Below are 20,464 nucleotides of genomic sequence, written 5' to 3'. Positions count from 1 at the left end.
ATAATGCCAGGTAAATCACATGTCCTGAATTTACAGATATGCCTCAACTTGTCATTCTTCATCATAATGTTGGTGTAAAGCTAGAGACAAGCATGAGATACAAAAGTTCCATTGAGTAAAAAATGTTTCTTAATGGTAATGGGTAACTTGAACTCAGATTTATTTTCCAGTGAACATTTATTAACAGCAGATTTGTTTCTGAACACAAAACATTATATAGAAGGCTGGATGCATTCATAAAGGCATTGTCTGACATTTTAAGGAGTCAAAACTCACGTACATTCCAAATGGTTATGTCTTACCTTCTTCTTGTTCATGAAAAACTGCATCATCTACAAGCCATAATTAGCTTCAGAGGAAGTGGCCCTTGAAAACTAATTGAGGAAAAGTATATGGATCTATGCAGGTTCCAAAAAGCACTTCACGGGGATATAATCTCTAGTCCATGCAATGTAAACTACAATGTCACTGAGAGATTATCTCATAGATACCTCCCTTCCTGTTCACAGTTTGTGTACAATTTCCATCCCTTAGTCATCATTTAGCATCCACAGGCCTGCTGCAGCAATTCTTGATTTACATCCACGTATTTGTAGGTGTTATTTTAGCTGCCTTTAAATAACATTTAAGGGCAAGAAATGTGGAAAAGAAGGCAGCAACATATGACTACTACCACGAACATACTGTTAGATCGGCAATTCTGTAACCATGGTCCATGGAGTACTTGCTGTTTTATATCTTCTTACAGAGGCATGATGAATTTATGCCTATTAGTTCCTTCAGTGCTAATGAAATACAAGTATGAGCAATAAGTACGAGCACTGCCAGCATGAAATGGAGAAGTCCAATGTGAGAAAGTTCTTGTTAGGCATTTCAATCTGGTTTGAACAGTGTACTTTTCCTCCCAGCTCTTAATCCCACAAGGTCTTACCCGATACCATTTTTTTTGTCAGGCACTTCTGTTATCCAGGTGACAGCTACAGATGCTGATGACCCAACTTATGGGAATAGCGCAAGAGTAGTTTACAGCATTCTCCAAGGACAACCATATTTCTCTGTGGACTCTCGGACAGGTATGTTACTTCATCAGGGGATCAGCCAGTGTGAACACTGAAAGAAACAGTTTCAAGCAGAAAGAAAAGGTAGTGCGTCGTGACTGTGATCATAGAAACATGTTTCTATGTCTAGGAGCCAAGATAGAGCAGCACTATGTGAGGGCTACTGCACTCCAGAGAAAAGAAGTGCCCTCATCATATTCATCTGAATGACCAAATTCTGCAGTTAGGGAGCTAGGTTTATTTGGTGCTGTAAATATTCTTGTTGGCATCTATCATTTCAATGATGTCTTCAGGAGCTCTAGTTGGTCACAAGGCTTAATGAGAAAATATATGTACATACGAACCAACCAGGATTGGAAAGTACAAGTAAAAGGATGCAGTCCCTAAGGGTGTACTTGTTAATAACCTTAAGTTTCTCTACAGGACACCCTCTCTGTTTTGCTTTCTCTCTCTCTCTCTCTTTCTCTCTCTTTTTCTGTATATATCCAATGCATATATCCAAAAGAGGAATCTGACAGGTTTTGACAGTTTCTAAAGGGCATCTGTAGTGTTAAGGTCAGAAACTCATGAGAGGAAGTTACTGCTGAACCCTAGGGGGACAAAATAGAATGAAATGCTGCATAATCCACTTCTGAAAGTTACCAGTTTATGGAATATGTGCATTATCCAAGTAGAAACTTGGGTACAGATGTCGGAGTGGGAGACGGACCCGGAGTAACGATGAGTCTCAATGTGAGTATGATTGTTCTCCCTTTATTCAAGCTTTTACAGAGTATATATAGACGGGCAATAAGAACACGTGCTAGCAATAGCTATATGATTGGCTCACAATCTTTGTTCATGCGCCTAGAGCGGATATATGATTGGTGCAGGCTTGCTGTTCGCGTGGAGAGGTCTGTCGACTTGTTTACCTCCTTGTAGCTTCCTTCTTTTGTGCTGTTCAAGGACAGCTCGCATAGATGTGGGATCCTCCCTCCATCGGGAAGACAGGATTGCTCACTTCTAAGAGATCATGCCCCTTTTCACTTAACCATTCTTCCACATACAGATTGTTATTTCCTCAGCTCTATACAATATAAGCAGAACAGAACTGTTCATTTCATAATAAGGTTATCAACCAAAGACTAATTAAGGGCATAGTCATAGTTTTGCTAATGTTTTCTAAGACAGTAAGGAGCCGATACTCGCAGCCAGATCCAGTACAGATTTGACCACTAAAGTACAATTTAGGCAGAATATAGACCCCTAAGTCCAAACTGGTGATCCTGTACTTGATTGCTGTGTAACCCAGAAAAAGTCTTCTTTCTCCACAAAGAGTTTTCCCAGTTGCTTGTAATTGCATCCCTGGACATGTCCAGAGCAGCATCAGGCTTTGCAGTTGGCAACTGGGCACCCATTTAGGCTAAGTGCAGTTGTGATCTGGAAACTGTTTCTCCATCACAAGCCCAGGACTCTAACCAGCTTTCTCAGCACAAACCCACTGCAGGATCTGGTAATACAATAAATGCAGTTGAGGCTGTCACATTCCTTTAAAACAGAGCCAGAGCGTAACTGCTTACCAACTCCTTTATAATAGTGGCTAGTGATTAAAGCACCCAATAGTGGACAACCCTTTTCAAAACACTCTTCTGCTAGAAGATTTTCACCTCCCAACCTCACCTCTTAGCTACAGAATCATGTTGCTGGTCTTGTTCTCTCTTGCCTCACAAATCCTAAGTTAATGTATACATAAAGGAACAACTTCAAAGGAAGGTTGGAGAACCCACTCTTCCCTTTCCCCAGAATACTTTTACAACCTGTCCATGATCTTATTCTCCTAGAAGGTAAAAAAATGTGGATTTAAATACCATCAGGAAGAATAGGGAATGGCCCCTGAATCTTCCACTTCCTCAGGAACCATCTGGCTGTTATGGAAAAGAAGGAGCATCACCTCTGGTCTTTGCCATTAAAAGAGAATGAGCCTCATTCAGTTTGGTGAAAGAAATGGCACCAACACCTAATTTCAGAAGATAAGAGGATCTGCTGCCTCGCCACAGCCTTAGGGAGGGTTTTAAGGCTCATCACCGTTCTCGGCATTTCTTTGCTGACCTGCTGTGTGTACCATCATAGGAGGCTCCCTGCTTAGCGTGGCAGCTGCTCTGGGACCATTCACTGGCCCTCCTTTAGCGACCAGAGGCCCCAAATGTAGGCATGGCAGAGCCTGGCTATTAGGCACTGATGTCCTTTGTTAGATCTAGCTCGTAGTGTATGAAGGACAAGCCAAGAGGGGAAATTTCCTACATATTATTCATATGGAGAAAATATTTCCCCAAATGCTAAGTCCTTTTATATCTTGTTTATATACATGGGAGTTTTGGAGCCATAGCACTCCATAGGAGTTGCTCAGCACTTTGCGGGATGAGATTCTTAAGGACTGCAGGTAGCAAGAATAAAATAGTGCATTGTGAATTGTTCAGTACTGGTCGCTATTTCTTTCCTTTTGCATACAGTGGTAATTGCAAATGCAATACCTTTTTACTGCTCATTTATTAAACCCATACATTGTGTGTCTGCTAAAAATAAAGGCTAAATGTGGATCGTGCAAGTTAGTAGAGTCCTGGTGTGCAAGTATTGCCTGTTGAGCCATGTGACTGGGACGGGTGCCTGGGGATATGACATGTTTTCCCCCCAACAGGAGTCCGTGTAATGGGACACCCCAAATGTATCACAGCCCGTGTTCAGAGAGAGCCCCTAGTGCCTGGCTGCCACAAAAGAAATTGTCCCTTCAAAGCATGTCCCCTGGGCTGTATCACTGCACTGCTGCTTCTCTCCTGCTCAGGGACCCTCGTGCAGCCAGGAAGCCTCTTGAGAAGCCATGATGGGCACATGGAGCAGGAAAGAAGCAGAGGCCCCATGCTGCAAAGCCACAAGTTGCCAGCATGCAGCAGGAAGGGGTGCAGGGCCCGAGAAACAAATCACACTTGGAGCACTTGAGGTCTGACAGCTCTGTAAACATAAGCCTATGTCCCTACATCCCAGCAGCCAAACATGGGGAAAGGTAGGATTCAGGAGGGCACCTGGGTGAAAAGGAGAGGAAATGAGTGCATTAGCCAATAGACCAACTGCCAAAGAAAAAGAAAGCATCCAAGTTGCATGGTCTGAGACAGGCACGCAAAAAGCTTGAATAAGGAGAGGTCAGCAACCCAGCCAGGACCCCAGGGGCTGCGGATGCACAGAGAGAGGAGGGAGGACCACCAAGGAGTCTGGGCAGCTTTGGCTCTCCGAATTTCTGCTTTTAACCAAAAGCAAGAGCGTGCTTTCGTAAGCCAGCACTCACCTTGGCCAGCTCTTTGCAGCCTTCATAAGAGAAGTGCTGCTGCCACCTCATGTCCTCTTGCAGTAGTGTTACCCCGAAGGAACGGGACGGCCGCACAGGGTGGAAGGTAGCAGGGCTAGTGAGGTAGCTATTCCCACCACCACCCCCTCTCCCTGCTCTCTTCCCTGGCTTGCGGGAACAATTTGCACAAACTACCTGTCTTTCACAGCTCGCCCCAAATTCTGCTCTCGCTGACTCCAGTGTGCATCCTCAAGGACCCAGCAAAGCCCACAGGCTTCGTTCAGGTTGCCTCCAGGACTGCGTGCGGGGACAGGGGGACACTCTGGAAAACTCATCTGGCTTTATTTTTTGACTAGTCACATTTCACCCAGCTTTTGCACAGACATTTTTAGCCTGGGGCGGGGGGGCCTTAATTCCGTTTAGCTCACTCTGTTCCTGAAGTATTTTTCCAGCTCCCTTGGAAGACAATGTTTTGATTTTGAACAGAACAGCCTGCCCCACAGCTGATGCATTTTAACTGGGCTCCTTTAAAATTCACGCCTTCTGTTAATCTGATTTTAGTCTGGGTGAGTTTCTCTGTGCCAGCAAAGGTGGAACTGAATGGAGAGGCTGATCTTTCTTTACACTGGGAGTATGATACAGTAACAAGACAGCTCTGCCTTGTTTTGTGTGCTCTTTAAATGCCATTTCTTTTGTTTCTGAAACCCCTTTCCCCCATCAATGTCACAGGCTTAATTAGGACAGCACTAATGAACATGGACAGAGAAGCAAAAGAATATTATGAAGTGATTATTCAGGCCAAGGATATGGGTGGACAGCTGGGAGGATTAGCTGGAACAACCACAGTCAACATCACCCTGTCTGATGTCAATGACAATCCACCCAGATTTCCACAGAGTGAGTATCTGCTGCATCAGGGCGTTACTGGACGGGCAAAAAGGGATGGCCTAGTTGCACAACTGCTGTTTGCTCTAATTACAGCCATTTTCCAACTGATTCTAGTGATGACTAGAGACAGGCAAAATTTTGAATCGAAGAAGGGAACTTCTCTTCGAAAATGTCTAAATGGGACATTCAACAGCTTGTCTTTCAGAAAAGGTTGCTGAACATCAAAGTCATCAAAAGCAAGGCTTTTTTGAAGTGTGGGAAATTAATTTACAGAAAAAGGAAAGCAGGAGATGCTTTGTGTTCCTAGGCAGCTAGTGGCCATTGCCTTTGGTTGCTAACTGCTGCCCTATTTCTCTTTTCATACTATTGCCAAAAGGATGTCTGTCAAATAAGAGACGTGGCAGTGCTGGAAGATGACAGATAATTCAGCCAACACTGCAGCCAGGCTGCTGCAGGGGAGCCTCTGGTAGTTGTGCTGTCAGGGTAGGGTACCTTGTCATACAGACTCCTCTCCAGTACAGGTTCATCTAAACCTTGGCAATATACAGTTAAAACCTAAGGTGTATATAATACTCTCAGTTAACACAATATAAAAACAAGTATTTCCACTCATATCAGAAAAATTACATTGTGTGTACGGAAGTGTATCTCAAAGCAAGATATGCCATGTTTTGCCTTTTCTTTTACAATTTTTTTAGATCATATTTACCTACATGTTACCATGCTACTATGTTACCATTAAAAATTGGAAAGCAACATATCTCTGGTTTGATGGAACTATATCTTTCAAAGCTCTACTTTTTTTTAGAAAAGAAAGCCAATCTTTACTGGTACAGATCAATCTCAAGCAAATTTTGTTTTGCCATTATTTTCACCTGGCAGAGAACTGAAAACTTCTGCAATTCTTTTTGTTGCTGTTCTTCTTCTCCATCTGTTTCTGCATGCTGTACTGCTAAATCAAAGCACTCCACTAAAATCAGCAAGAAGCATTGACTTCCATTTTTCTTCTTCTCCTTTCAAAGCAGCTTGTTAAACGTATCATTGCCAATCCTGTTTTTAAAGTTGCATGAATCGTGCCTGTTTGATATCATTCTCTGGATTAGGAAAAAATGATAATAGATCAAACCTTATACTTGATGTTGTTCTGCCATGTGAAATTAAATTAATGGCAGAATTAACAGAGTGAGTGCACCAAGGAAGATTTGAACATAAAGCATGATGGCAGAAAGTATTATAGATACAGCATGTATATTTTTAAAAAACATATTTTTTAAATAGCAGCTCTCTCTTTCCCCAAGCTTGCCACTCAGCAAATTAGTGATGCACCAGTTGTGCTCAGAATAAGGTTTGTAGGGAAAGGTAGTATATTTTAATAGAAAAACTGGTAAATTTGGAAGAAACAGGCAAGCTTCTGAGCTCACAAAGCTTTGTTCTAGCCTGAAAGAGAAGCTTGTTCAGACCTGAGGAAGGATTTGCAGTGCTTCAAAACTTTTATGTTTATTCCAACCATACAAGCTAATCTGCTAAAAGATGCCTGTCCTGTTAAATCTGTTTCATATCCTGGCTTGCATCAAGGCTGCAACAACCCTAGTGCTAATTGCCCTCTTTTTCCAGCTGAAGTTACCATTTTCAGGTATATTGCTGTTTAGAAGAGAAACCTGTTCATATGACAGGTATCTAAACAGAACTTTCCCAGACTATTCGGTGTGGGCTTTGCTTTTAAATGGAAATAACAGTGCTCTTTCCACCTTGGGAATGGTACTTGAGATTCCCTGTAGACTATGCAGTATTATTTATGGCCTGCCCTGACCCCTTTGAATTGTTAGGCAGTTTTTGGTTCCTTTTCATCGCTTGTTTTTTGCTCCCCTTCCCTCTCTGCTGCTTGTGCCAGAACATTATCAGATGAGCGTGCTGGAGTCCGCTCCCATCAGCTCCACGGTGGGCCGCGTGGTTGCTAAAGACCTGGATGAAGGCATTAACGCGGAGATGAAATACAGCCTTGTGGATGGAGATGGACTGGACGTCTTTGATATTAACACTGATCCTAATTACCAAGTTGGCATCATAACTGTGAGAAAGGTAGTAAAGTTTCCTTTTTATAGTAATTTATATGGCTAACCATCATATGGTTAACCATTATATGGCTTACGTTTTATATGTGCAATATTCTCTTATGGCTACAGTAACTTGGTTCGCATTGCATGACAGTAGCCCCTTTCCTGCTATAAAACACAATTTCTTTAACATTCATTGCTGAAATATGAAAACAGACTGTGTTCTTAGCAGCAGCCTTTAAAAGTGGGGACAGCATTATCATAAACATGTCTTTCCCACCAGAGGAATGTTCTGATTCTCTATTTATCTATTTAAATATTTTCTGTAGCTTCATTATCCTACAATGGAAGAAATTAGATCAATATTTGCATTTGAACTGTTCACATTTTTCACTCCAGTGTCCCACAAACAATACTAAAGCAAGGCTTAGAATTATTTATAAACCAATAAAACCCAGGCAGTTTTTTTTTTAATTGCTGCTTGAAGATCCATAAATGCTAATTAGGCTAGAAGAAGCTGTCTCTAAAATGGCAGCTGTGAAACTGCTAGTACTTTGTACCGCAGGCTGTGCAGAAAGGAATAGAGTATTTTGCTTAGACTGCCTGCTATAAGCTATTTATTCCACAATCTTACATAAATGCTACAAGCTGAAATCTCTTTCTAGATTTTGAAACTGTAACTGTATTTCTACCTAGGTGTATCTAGTGTACTCATATGGAAATATATTCTCCATTTAAATAGGCCTGGGATAAAATTAACTACTAAAATGGAACAACACATGGGATAGATTTAACCCTGCAAGTCTCTATGCCCTACAGCAAAGCATTTAAGAATGTATTTATGATCACCTCTCTCCAATTCTTGTTTATGGGCACTAGTCCCTAAAGTAAAGCATGTGCTTAAGTGCTTTGGTGGAATGAAACTGATCTTGAATGAAAACTTTAGTGTAATTTTTCACTCATTTATTGAGGAAAATAAATCATTTCTTTGCAGCAAAAATGTCAATAAGCTTACCTTTGCTTACTGTAAATACAGTTTTAGTAGATGTCTGTGTATGTCAGGAGGAGGAGATAAAAAAATATCTGGCATTGATCTTAAGAGTTAGGTACTGATATCAAGTACACACTGCTCAATCCAGTTACTGTATATTAATGTTTGTAAAATTCTCTATATGACTATGACTTATTGTAGTGTTATTATTAGCGATAGTCAAACATTGGGAAAATTGCGCTTAGATCCAGATTTCGGATCCACTTGGCCAAAAAAACCATTTAATTAATATTGATAGAAAAGTATATGACAGTGAAAATGCAAATATGTGTATATATGCATTTCTAAAACCATAATGAAATCTTCTTTGAAAGAAAAACTTTCCCTTTTATTTTTCCAGAGAGATTTCCCAGATACAACAGCTATTGCTAATCCTGCTTCTCTCATAGACATCTATAAGTTGGAATTTACAGTTACAGATAAAATTACCCGTTTTTTAAATGTGGTTATCATCTCAGCAAAATAATCCTGCAAAATGCTGAGTACCTCCCGAAGAGTAAAGGTTCCTTTGAAACTTTCTATCTGTGAGGCTGTTTTACTCACGCTGGTGATCACTGCTTACTTCTCCCTGCCCTTGTTTTCACGCTGCCCATAGGAAATGGTGGGCTATAGACAAGGTAGCACCCTGCCCCCCAGGAGAGAGCCCCATGCCTGCCTCCTTTGGCACAGCTGCCCGGTGAAGCCCTCTCTCCCAGCAGCTCTTCCAAAATTGCACCTGCTCAGTACATCTCTTGGTCCCTTCTTGGCCCCGGGGGTCTGGTTGGGAGGAAGAGGAGGAGGAAGAGTTTCACGGGGTGCCTGGTGCTTTCTGCCGTGTCTGTCTCTCAGCTGTGACCTGCAGCACACTCCGTTCGCAGGAGAAGGGCAGCCTCTTTGTCCTCCTCACAGGACCAGTGTTGAAAAGAGGTTTGAACGCACCAGCAGAGGAGAAATCTGATGAGCGCGAAAGCAGTATTGAGGAACACGTGTTGAGGAGCACATGAAAGGATTGAGAGGGAAAGCAAGTACTAGAGAGGGAGCCACAGTCAAAGATGAAGGAGTCCAAGCAAACTGAGGGTGTCTGAGCCCAGGAGCATCAAAAGTGTAAAGACCTATCACACCTGTCTGATTTTTCTCCTTTTTCTAACTTAAGTATTTTAAGTGATTAAGTCATTTCCTAATGTAGTTGGTTCTTATAGCTATTAAGTGTTGCTGTGATTTAACTGCTCTTTTTATAACTTAGCTTTTAGTATATGTGCAGTGTTCTGGGAGATATAATGGTCTCTTTTCTTACTATATGTTTAAGCATCTTTGTATTTCACGCTCCTTACCAGATGGACAATAACTGTTGCTTGGTCTTGTGAATATATTTTATTGCTATTTTTTACAATGCATAAATATGCAACTGGTAGACCATAATGACTTTGTAATAATGTGTAATATATTTGTAGAGCTAGTTAAATCCTCGCTGACAAGTACTGTGCATGCAGTAGTCACTGATTTACCAGGTGGAATGAAGGGGAGAAAGAGTAAGCTTCAGATCCTTTGTCCCTGCTGCCATAGGTTGCACAGTTGATGCTGTATTGCTGCACAGACTCTTCAGTTATATTGGACTTGCATGAGCCCCAACACAAAAAAAAAAAGCAGTTCCCATTCCAGTCTTCATTTCTCACCCCCCATGTATTAAATGCTGAAAGAGTTTTAGTTCCAGTGTTTGGTCAGGCCTTCACATGAAGAACCTCCTAGTACTGGTAATTTTACTGAGAAAACATGAGCCTTTGTATGTCACTGACATGTTTCCACCTCTGAAGAAATAAGCTGTTGTGGCAGGACACAAGAACTGAAGCCTCCACTGAATTCAGGGGATGTTTTGAGGCCTATGGTATATATTCCTGCAATGCCTGAGCACACAAAACTTGCTTTGTTCATCAAACTAACGTACATCTAATGGATGCAGAAATGCCCAGCTGCACCATTACTCAGGGACGTAAAGAGATGGATTATGACTGGCTAAGGAGGACTTCACTGCTGCAGTAATGAGTTTTGTACCCTTATCTTCCAATTGCCTCGCCACCCTCCCTCTTCTCCATCCTCCTGCCCATCTCCTTGCCCCTGTCTGGCAGTAAGTCTTCAAAAAGAAAGAGCTGAACAGGAAAAACAGCTGTAGGATAGGGACAAGAGTGGTCTTATAGGAGACTGAATGAGTATGTCCATGGCAGTTCCACACAGCATGCTTAAATCCATATATACAAATAAATCCGCACATTTTAAAAGCCATTCATGTAACGAAAAGAAATATCTCCTAGCCCACCCTGCACCTCTGAGAACTGGACCATTTCTTTTATGGTACAATGTTTGTCTTGCTCAGAATCTGTGCCAGTTAATGGGATCCAGTTGTGCTGGTTTTCAGCATTAAAACTCCCCAGACTGTAAAAGTAAAAAGCTGTGAACACCTGACTGTTACAATTCTAAGAGACTCAATTTGCAGCAGGATTGCTTATAACTTCTAACTGCAACTTGGAAAGTATGACCGTGTCCTCTGTAAGATGTATTTGATTTGGTGAAAGACTATCATATGTTTCAGGCTGAGCCTTCTATACTGTCAATCTGGTTGTCAGATCTTTTTTGTTATCTCTTATTAAGATTGGTAAATTGCACATTAAATATGGAATTTTACATTCAGATCTAAGCAGCTTTTGGAGAGGCTCTATTTTCTTCAGAGGTGTGAAAAGAAGGGGACAGAGAAATGAATGATTTATTTATTGAAAAGTTTAGTGTTGGCATCCCCAAATTACATCCCCGTTTACAATCCCCATTTACAAATGTAAATCAGTGTTCACCAAATAAATAGTTTTATCTAGATAGAAAATTGAATTCATGAAGCAGCTAACAGAGGAAACTGGTCCCTATTTATCCATTAGCCCAGTAATAAACAGAGCCATTTCCATTTCCTGTTTCAAATAATACTTAAGTATTTCATACGAAGTGGAAGAGCTTCAACAGGAAGAGGTCAGGGATAGCTCATAACACTTTGAAGTTAAAATATTCTCTAGGCAGACCACACCTGGATTTTGAACCTGTGTTTAGGACACTTACTGAGGAAGTGAAAGGTCCCACTTCCGGAAAGGATGATTACTTATGCTGGAGCAGCATCCCTCGAGAGAGGTTGGTCGTGTCCCCTTACATCCACTCGAGTCATTTACTGGCTGGGTAGACATGGCTTTCTCAAGATACACACTCAGATCTCATCAGGGAGAAAGAGGGATCCTAACTGGGATCTCCACCTCGTGTGTGAATGCCCTTGTTGCTGGCCCACCACTGCCACCATGGCCAGTTTTGAGGAATGAGCTCTTCATAGCTTCACCTTCTTTTCAGGTGCTTCTGAAGGGTAAGTGAAATATTTCTGTCTGTTTTTTTCTTTTTTTTTTTTTCCTCCCAGAGTGGAATAAAACATGCTCTATGAAGAACAGCACAGTGATGATATGGCCACTTTTATTTTCATTTCAGCAAGAAGGATGAAAGGATATGTATTTTGGTGTGATCTCCAAATATGTCTCCCTGTTTTTTCAGTTCAACTGTCAAATTAAAAAAAAAAAAATTAGACAGTGTCATTCCTAATACTGCTGCAGCTCTGTGCTTTGCTTCCATCTGCAAATGTTTATGTTAAGATAAATACATACCCTTATGCTTAAAAATCATAGTAGAGATTTGTTTAAGAAAAGAAGAATCAGTTTACAGTAGAGGACGTCTTTTACTTCTGAAAATTAGAAGGAAAGGGCTTAAAGCATATGGCTCAATGTGCCTAATGCTAGATCTATTTTTTTCTCCTCAGCCTTTAAGTTTTGAGAGCAAAAAAAGCTATACTTTGAAAGTAGAGGGTGCCAACCCCCATCTGGAAATGCGGTTCCTGAACCTGGGTCCCTTCCGAGACACCACCACCATCCACATCAGTGTGGAAGATGTGGATGAACCTCCCGTGTTTGAGCCCAGCTTTTATTTTGTGGAAGTGCCTGAGGATGTGGAGATTGGGACCACCATACAGATAATTTCTGCCAAGGACCCGGATTTGACCAACAACTCGATCAGGTCTGTCCTGTCTTGGTGTGTCCCCCCCAGAGTGTTTTCTGGTACGTGCAGTAGGTGGGCCAGTGAGGTGACCTAGGAGCCTTGTCTGGCACAGCATGAAGATGCTGCTGGCTTTACTGAGAACCTGCTGTAGTACCAAGGGGAAGGCAATCAACTTGCTTCTCCTCTCTCCCCCTTCTCTTTCAAAGACATTGTTATGTGCGACCTGTCTGTGTCAACAGTGCAGATGATACACAACTGTGTTTGGAGGAGACTGAGTGCATGCTAATAAATATTCATGAAACACTAAATTATATAGTGTCTGGTCAAAGCTGCAGAACTAGATCTTCCCATAAGGAGTTAAGAAAGGTAAGAGGTGCATTTACAGTCATGGGAGGTTCATAGCTGCAACTCAGCCAGGAGCCAAAGCAGCAGATTTGTGTGATCACAGTGCTCATTTCCACAGTGGCTGCCAAGTCAGCCCAGTTTACCAGAGACAGCTGTTTTTCTCTGAGGCCATCCCACATACTAATTTTCACAACTTGCAGAAGCTCTGGGTAACTGCAAGATAATAACCCCAGCAGGTCAGCTGTTAAAAAGTTTCTCTCATCTGTGAAACACAAGGTGTTGACCTGCTGTTTTCCTAAGTTTGCATCAGTCCAGCTTCTGAATTGTCTGGATTCAAGACCAGTACTGACACATATGGGGGGAGTCAAAACACTGAGTATTTGGAGTTTTGAAGAAAGGGAAATCTATACGAGCAGCTCTGTGGGCTTCAGCTAGGAGATCTGAGCAGACGTAACACCTGTTCTTCTTAATGATGTTGCTTTCTGTGTAACTGCTCTATTTTTTTTTTCTGTCTCTCCTACCTTAATATATCTACCTTTTCTACCTATGTTATAATGTTATCATACTTTTCATGGCAGTCTCAAATTATTCAATCAAACTAAAGTATTAAACTGTGTCTGCATCAAAATTTCATCATCCTAAAGTTTTTTCCACTAGCATCTTATTTTGCTGTTTGCTGTCTAGCATTATCCAAACACAGCAGTGCAAACAGCTTTGTGTTAATCTGCTTAAAATAGTATGAAAATAATTCTGTGGACTATCAGAGGGTAGAAGTGTTCATTGTTATTTATGAGATTTTTCTTAGTTTTCTTCAGAGCTTTCCACTGACTACCCTTGATGAAACAGCACTCTAGAAAACATGGAATGCATCACCAAAGTTATATTTTAATAAGGAAACAATTACAAATATGCACAAATTTCTTTGTAATTTTGCTCCTTCCCACCTTCTTCCCCTCTTTCCCATAGTCCTTCCTTCTCACATTTCTTCCTTTCTTCCTTCCCTCCCTCCTCTTCCTGCACCTTGTACATACATATTATACATGATTAGGGTAAAGGAAAAAAAAAACCAAAAAGAATAAATACTATTTGTAATACTAACTAAAATGCAAATGTTAAGAATTGGTTCTCCTACTCTGCCTCTTACGTGGTCATCTTCATCCCTGCCAACCTTGTGCAGCATCAGTCTGGCAATGTTTTAGATTTGCTCTGCATTTGCTTTGCACAGGTACACAGGGCGAGGCAAGATAAGAAAAATAAAATCCCATGTATTTTGTTATCCAGGATGAAGTCCATCTGAAATTAAAACTGTGGTCTTATCTTGCCTTATGACTTTTTTTTCAAGTATGGAAAGCCAGAACACACTTCAGAAGGACTCACTAAACACAGGGGAATCCTCATTTTCCCAGCTCCCAGCATCTGGACCCTTACACTGTGAAATTCTGATTGCTGGAAGTATACCGTGTTTATTGTTAAGTGACTAAGATCAGCTAAACAGTACTGTGGAAATGAGTGTGAAGAAGCAGATATTGTTAACAGGAGAAAGTATGTGGAGAATCCAGACAAAGACTCCACCTGTGCCTCTTGACACCAGTGATTAATACTGCACCACTAATCACAAGGCCATATTCAATTTCAGATACTCGTTGGCCTTAAACTGTCAGAGAGAGATTCTTTTTACAGCCCTCATACAAGAATAATTATTATAGCAAAATATAGTAACACTCGTACTTATTTCCTAAATAAATCAAATGCCTCAGAAATCTCTTTATTTATGAAGAAATGGGAGGGATTGGGAGGGGAAGGGAAGCAAATTTGCCTTTCCACCCTCTTTCATGTCTCTTAAAAAATGTGTAAAAGAATGTTGTTTGTTTCCCCATGACATAGCTCAGTAGTATTTTTTATCCCCAGTTTAATATGTCCCTATATAAAGATCAGGCTGGCATGCTTGTTCTAGTCAGTGCTTTTACGCTGAAAGGAGAAAATTCAGAACAATATGCCCTGTTCAGCATCTTTTGTCACTCATGCCCTAAATTCCCATCAACTTTGAAGAAAGAACCAACAAAAATGGGAATAAGTCCAAGCTCTATTCTAAGCTGTGGTATTTACTTTAGCACACATGTGACTTTTGCCAAAGGATCTCTTCCCATGCTAAGGTGACTAGCTAGGAAGAGAATTTGTACAAATTGCTGTTAAGAGCGAGGTGATGCATATGAAGGGTACTGAGTATTTGCTCCCTGCAAAAAGTGTATGTGCCACCAGTCTAGTCAACTGCTGAGGGAAAAACTGAATGAACATGATTTGTGCAAGTTGTTGATTGATATGAAACCTGAGAGCATTTCTGACATATCCGATGCAAGAAACACATCCACACACCCCAGTGGCAAACACAGCACATACAGAATGAGTGAAACTCACTTCTGCGGGACATCACCACTGAAACTAGGAATCCGCTAGCGATTAGACAGGAAAAACAGGGAGATATAAAATGCAGTCAACTTTGGCTCAGCATTTGAAGGAGGCTCAGGGCAGAAGCAAGGTGCCTGCAGGAGCCCTGTGAGCTGGGGCAGTGCTTGCTCACCCCCAGCCCCAGTTTGTGGTCCAACTTAGTCTGTAGCTTTTCCTGCAAGGGGCAATGGCTGCCTCTCACATCGGAGGGCTTAAAAGGGAATTCACCCCTCCTAGGAACTAAGTATGGGCACTCAACCTTTTTTTCATGGAAATAAGGAGATAGTCTCAGGGATGACTTGAGGCTTCTCAGCAGCAAGGGCTGTATTTAATTAGACAGTGAGGATCATATTCGACCCTGGTGCGCCCGGCTTGCCGTGGGAGGGAGGGGTGCCAAGGGACCTGCCGCTGCGCAGGGCAGCCCTCCCAGCAACAGCAAGACATTTTCCACCTTGCAGAGCAGCAGCGGCAGCAGAAAGGCTGGCTGTGTCGCTAGCAGGCAGAGTTTGGACACTCAGGTAGCACGCACAGCTCAAATTGCTTCTTTCCTTTTGGGAAACTGGCAGCAGCCTCTTTCTGGGACCCTCTCCTTGCCACCCCCAGCAGGCAGTGCTGGCGCTGGGCAAGGTGACCCTCTGGCCAAGGAGCACAGCACTGACAGCCCTCCATCCGCTGCCTGCCTGCCTGAGCTTTCTGGTCTGCGGGTAATGCCACGCTCCCCTGCTCACAGATGCAAGCTTCCTCCCAGCATTAAATTGACGCAGTGTTGGCCAGGCAGGTTCCGTAATTAAGATGAATCGGCCTCAGAGAGGAAAGTGTTTTTTCTGGCTGGATGATAAGAGAAAGCTGTGCCTCGCCCCATTGCGTGGGTATTGCTCTATCGGTGGAGCAGTCCAGGATGCAGGTGGAGTTTATTCCTGTAAAAGAAGAGGGAACACAAAAGCACAGGGAAGGGATCAGTTCCTCCTCATCAGCCTAAGTGTGCAGAGAATGAGCTGGAGTAAAGTCATTTTCATAGCGTCTGAATTGTGCCCAAGGAAAGGGTATAATTATTTTGCTTAGAAAAAGAAATTGCACTCCTCACTGACAGACTTTCTTCCGTAAAGCAGATGTTCCTGGGCTGAGCCCTGTCTTGCTTGGAGGCTTCTTGCTTTAAATCTTTCTGTCTTCCAGCTCCAGCCAAGTTGTGCTCACAGCCATGTGAACTCCCAGATTTTCAAACCCCTTGTTCTGTACCTATAGACGTCAATGGAGCACACAACTAGGTTTTGTGGGTGAATGTGGATCTGCTGTATATGACAGTATTCCCATTGCCGGAGTACTTTGTTGGCCTTAACACACTGTTTTCACAAGGGTTGCCTAATATTTTTAATATGTGCTTTTGCAGATATTCGATTGACAGGAGCAGTGATCCAGGGCGTTTCTTTTATGTCGACATTACATCAGGAGCACTGATGACTGCAAGACCTCTTGACCGGGAGGACGTTTCTTGGCACAATATCACTGTGCTGGCCATGGAGCTGAGTAAGGAGAATGCAGACTGTAGATAGATTAAAGAGATATAATAGACAAAGCAGACTGAGTGACCTGAATTTAGCAATTCACATGTTCTTATGCACTGAGTGGGAAGTCATATTAACTGAATTAGTCTTCTGATATGAACAAGCAAATACTGCATTTTATTTATTTTTTACGCTCCTGTTTGCTGGGTAGTGGGAGGAGTAGAGGCTGGCAATTAAATGCAGGGTGCTGCTTTTTCAGTTCATTAGTATTCCAAGGATTTGTTTAAAACTCTTCCTGAAATATGTTTCAGCAAGAGCTTTATCTCTCCAGAAGAACTAGGCAACAAAAGCAGACACTGCAAAGGCTGCGCAGCTGCCAGGGTAGCCAGCACTACCTGGGAGGGTTACGTGACTCAGGGAATGGCAGGCAGCAAAGAGCCTTTCACTCCTAGGTCTCCGATTTAAATCTGGTCTGCATCAGTAATGAATGAATGTCATCACCATCTGCTTGCTGCAGAAATGATTTGGGCCAAGTGCTTTGGGATCCTCTTGTATGAAAAACTCAAAGCAACTGAAACTTGTTAGGCTTTCAGGTTTCACTGCAAGCTAAAATTCAGCTCTGGTTCATCCATGCCAGATATTTACCAAGGCTATGAGTTAAGGGAGATGCTGATCATTTCACTATGAAGCTATGAAAAATTTAGTGGAGTTTGAAATACTAACGTCAGCTTCATAAAGGAGCTCAGGATATACGAGCAAATAAAATAAAAGGTTCACCCAAGCTTCACCTGAAATCTCTTTGTTCCCTGTAGTTTTGTTCAGGATCTCGGTTCATCTGCTGAGGGGTAGCAGCTTTTCAGGAGCTTGCTGCCAATAGCTGAGCGATCCCTCATATCTGAGGGAGCTTGCTAGACACCCAGGTAGTACCAGAGATATGGGGCAGTTTGAAGAAGCTTTGTACCCAGACTAAAAGTGCTACAGAGTAACTTCACATGCAGTGCTACTTCTCATCTCTGCAGCAGTGAAAATCTGCAATGCCGAACTGTGGAACACATGCTTGTATTTTCAAGGAAAATATTTTCAGGAAGCTTGCCCCAAACCCAGTCAGCCAACTTGAAGTTAGCAGGGGGAATATGTCACAAGCGTGCAGGTGATCTGCCACCTATGTGTAGCCTGTTCCAGCATGAAGAGCCTTCCTGCCCCCTTTTCAGGAGTGAGAGGGTTTCATGACGTGGTATGATCTAACCTCACCTGTTTTGATGCTAGTTTTATTTCCAGCTATGAAGAGTCATTGCAACTGTGTGTATCTTCGCATACACTGAGTGTGTAAAAGCTATCCCTGTAGCAGCACTCTAGGGTGAGAGCAATATGAAGGCATATATTCACACATGCCATTCATTGACTCATCCTCCATCAATCCTCAGTCAGTTTTGCTTTGTACATCTACAGTACAATATTTTAAATTAGTAAATATTTTTTAAAATGCCATAGTTGCATAGTACATTCTTGAATAAAGCTTTTAGTTTCAGAAGTTAGATCAATACTACTGAGAGGATAAATGTAGGCATTCATATGCCACAATGACAAGAGCTTTAGTAAGATATGTGTGCATATGTGGGAAAATGAAGGATTAAATTATTAGTTAGTGAGAAACAATAAAGTTTAAGAGTAAGTATCTCAGTGATACAGCATGATACATGCTTTGATACAGCAGATTAAGCCTTTAAGGGAAATCCAGAGTGTAAGAAAATTATCTATTGTTCATATGAACATATCATTTCACGCTGTAAAGGGAGATGTATTTGGGGATAAATGCCTAAGGTGGTATTGCTAAAGAGAAGAGGAAAAGCTTAATTTTTAAGCTTAATTTTTAAGCTTTTTTTTTTTTACTTTTTTTTTTACTTTTCTGACCTCCTAATCATGAATTTCTTTTTTTTTCTTTGTGCTTAGAGCTTCATTTTATCATTTATGATGGAAAAAAAGGAGCTCTGGGGCAGATAAACACAGAAAGAAAAAAAATTGTATTTATTCAGTGAACAATAAGATTAGAAAATGTGAAGATATGTGAAACGATGTCTGGATTTGCTGGAGAAGAGAGCTAATGATGAACCAGTAGGACAGAAATATCACAAATGATGTCATGAAGAATGTAAAATTTTCATTGCAATTTTAAGCTTCAATGAAAGCTTTTCTGAGCAATTTCATGTGTTCTTATGTTTTAGCCCCCTGTATAAAGTATTAAAAAACTGAAAACAATATTTTTGTCTTCAAGGTATATAAAATCTTAGGGAAAATATATCTGAGTTGCAGAATTATCATTTTCAACAAGCTCTAGATAGCAAACCTATCTTTAAAAAGAGTCTGTTCCTAACTCATGCCATCAATACCAAGACTCAACAAACAATATTTCCCAATCAAGCTGTAACTGCGGGGCATTGTCTAAAACTTTTGTTAGAGAAATAAACCCATTGGACTAAACCAGGCTGAAGACATTCATACCCAAAGGAATTTGTTCAAAAAGATGGAAAGCAAAAGTAGATAGGAGGGCATTTGGAACATAATTCTCAGTCATACTATCTGCAGAGGACCGCAGTTGCACATGAAAGAATGTCATTTAATGCGAGTTAGTAGTGAAAAAGTTGCTTTGCCTCTTCAGTAGAGTGAAGAGCAGCCCCTTGCCCTTGCCAGAAATTCCCTTTCTTTACTTTGCTCTTCCTTCTTCTAGACAATCCCTCGCAGGTGGGCAATGTCTCAGCGACAGTGAAAGTCCTAGACGTGAACGACAACGCGCCAGAGTTTGCGAGGTTCTATGAAGCTTTTGTTTGTGAAAATGCAAAAGCTGGCCAGGTGAGAAATGCTGGTAATGCCCATGTGAGGGATGAATGTTGTCTTATATGGAGATACTGCTTTGGAAAGGGCGAGCATTTAAAACAGGACTTGGCTAACCAAACATTTCATCTGAACTCTCTTCAGCAGCTGCCTGTGAATGCCTGTGCTGCTTTGCAGAGGCAAGCACATCACACCAGTACTAACATCCTATGTAGCACCTTTTTTTCTCCCACAGCAGTTTCCAAACTCACCGCACAATACACACCACTGCTGAAAAAATGCCCTCCTTTGGGAAGGTGCCAGCAGGCAAACACCCAATACGTTCTGTAGCAGCAACAAAGAGACGAAAAATCTTTCAAGAAGTGCTGTGGATTCAGCTGGGCCCATGTGTGACAGACAAGGTTTACTTTTAAAAGATCCTATTTATAAGTGCCTTGAACACCCCTGACTTATGGGAGCTGGACATAATATACTACAGCAGCTTCAAAGGGGTGACAAGCTGAATCTGTTCTGCTGGGACGTGAACCAAGGATTACAGAGTCGTAGATAACACAGGACTTTCAGCTTCACATACTGTAAATCAATGCCTCTAAGTAAGCTGTGGTGCCTCTGTGCTCCTTTCTTTTCCAAAACCCCATAAAAACCCTTGAATAAGGTCTACCTCTGCCACAAACAGACATGCGCTCTGCCTTGCTGAAGTTGGTGGGAGGTCTACCACCGGTCGCTTCAGGGGGACGCGACTTGGCACTTCGCCACCCAGCGTCCACAGTGCGGACTTGGTCTCCAAATGCACAGTCGGCTAACATAGCTTAAACAGACAGGTATGCAACCCATGATTTGTGAAGGAAAATATTATACTAGCAATATCACAGCCCATCTCCTGACTTCCCTGAAGCTTCTCCAGGCTTGCTGTGAAGCAGAACAAAATA

At 41.8% G+C, this 20,464-nt stretch overlaps 1 protein-coding gene across 2 annotated transcripts in view; it reads left to right on the top strand.

Annotated features, from left to right (window-relative positions):
• The window catches only part of CDH20 (cadherin 20), a 123,799-nt gene that overhangs the window by 91,845 nt on the left and 11,490 nt on the right, over positions 1–20,464 (top strand). For both annotated transcript variants that reach the window (XM_067290967.1, XM_013940702.2), the window contains exons 4-9: positions 954–1,073; positions 5,104–5,271; positions 7,154–7,341; positions 12,179–12,432; positions 16,592–16,728; positions 19,432–19,553. In XM_067290967.1, coding sequence (XP_067147068.1) covers positions 954–1,073; positions 5,104–5,271; positions 7,154–7,341; positions 12,179–12,432; positions 16,592–16,728; positions 19,432–19,553 — 989 coding nt within the window. The remainder of the gene's footprint in view (positions 1–953; positions 1,074–5,103; positions 5,272–7,153; positions 7,342–12,178; positions 12,433–16,591; positions 16,729–19,431; positions 19,554–20,464) is intronic.

Source organism: Apteryx mantelli, chromosome 2 (assembly GCF_036417845.1).
Source record: "Apteryx mantelli isolate bAptMan1 chromosome 2, bAptMan1.hap1, whole genome shotgun sequence".
In the NCBI taxonomy this organism is placed as follows: domain Eukaryota; kingdom Metazoa; phylum Chordata; class Aves; order Apterygiformes; family Apterygidae; genus Apteryx; species Apteryx mantelli.
Note: the sequence above shows the minus strand (reverse complement) of the source record. Positions and strands in the feature narration are given on the sequence as shown.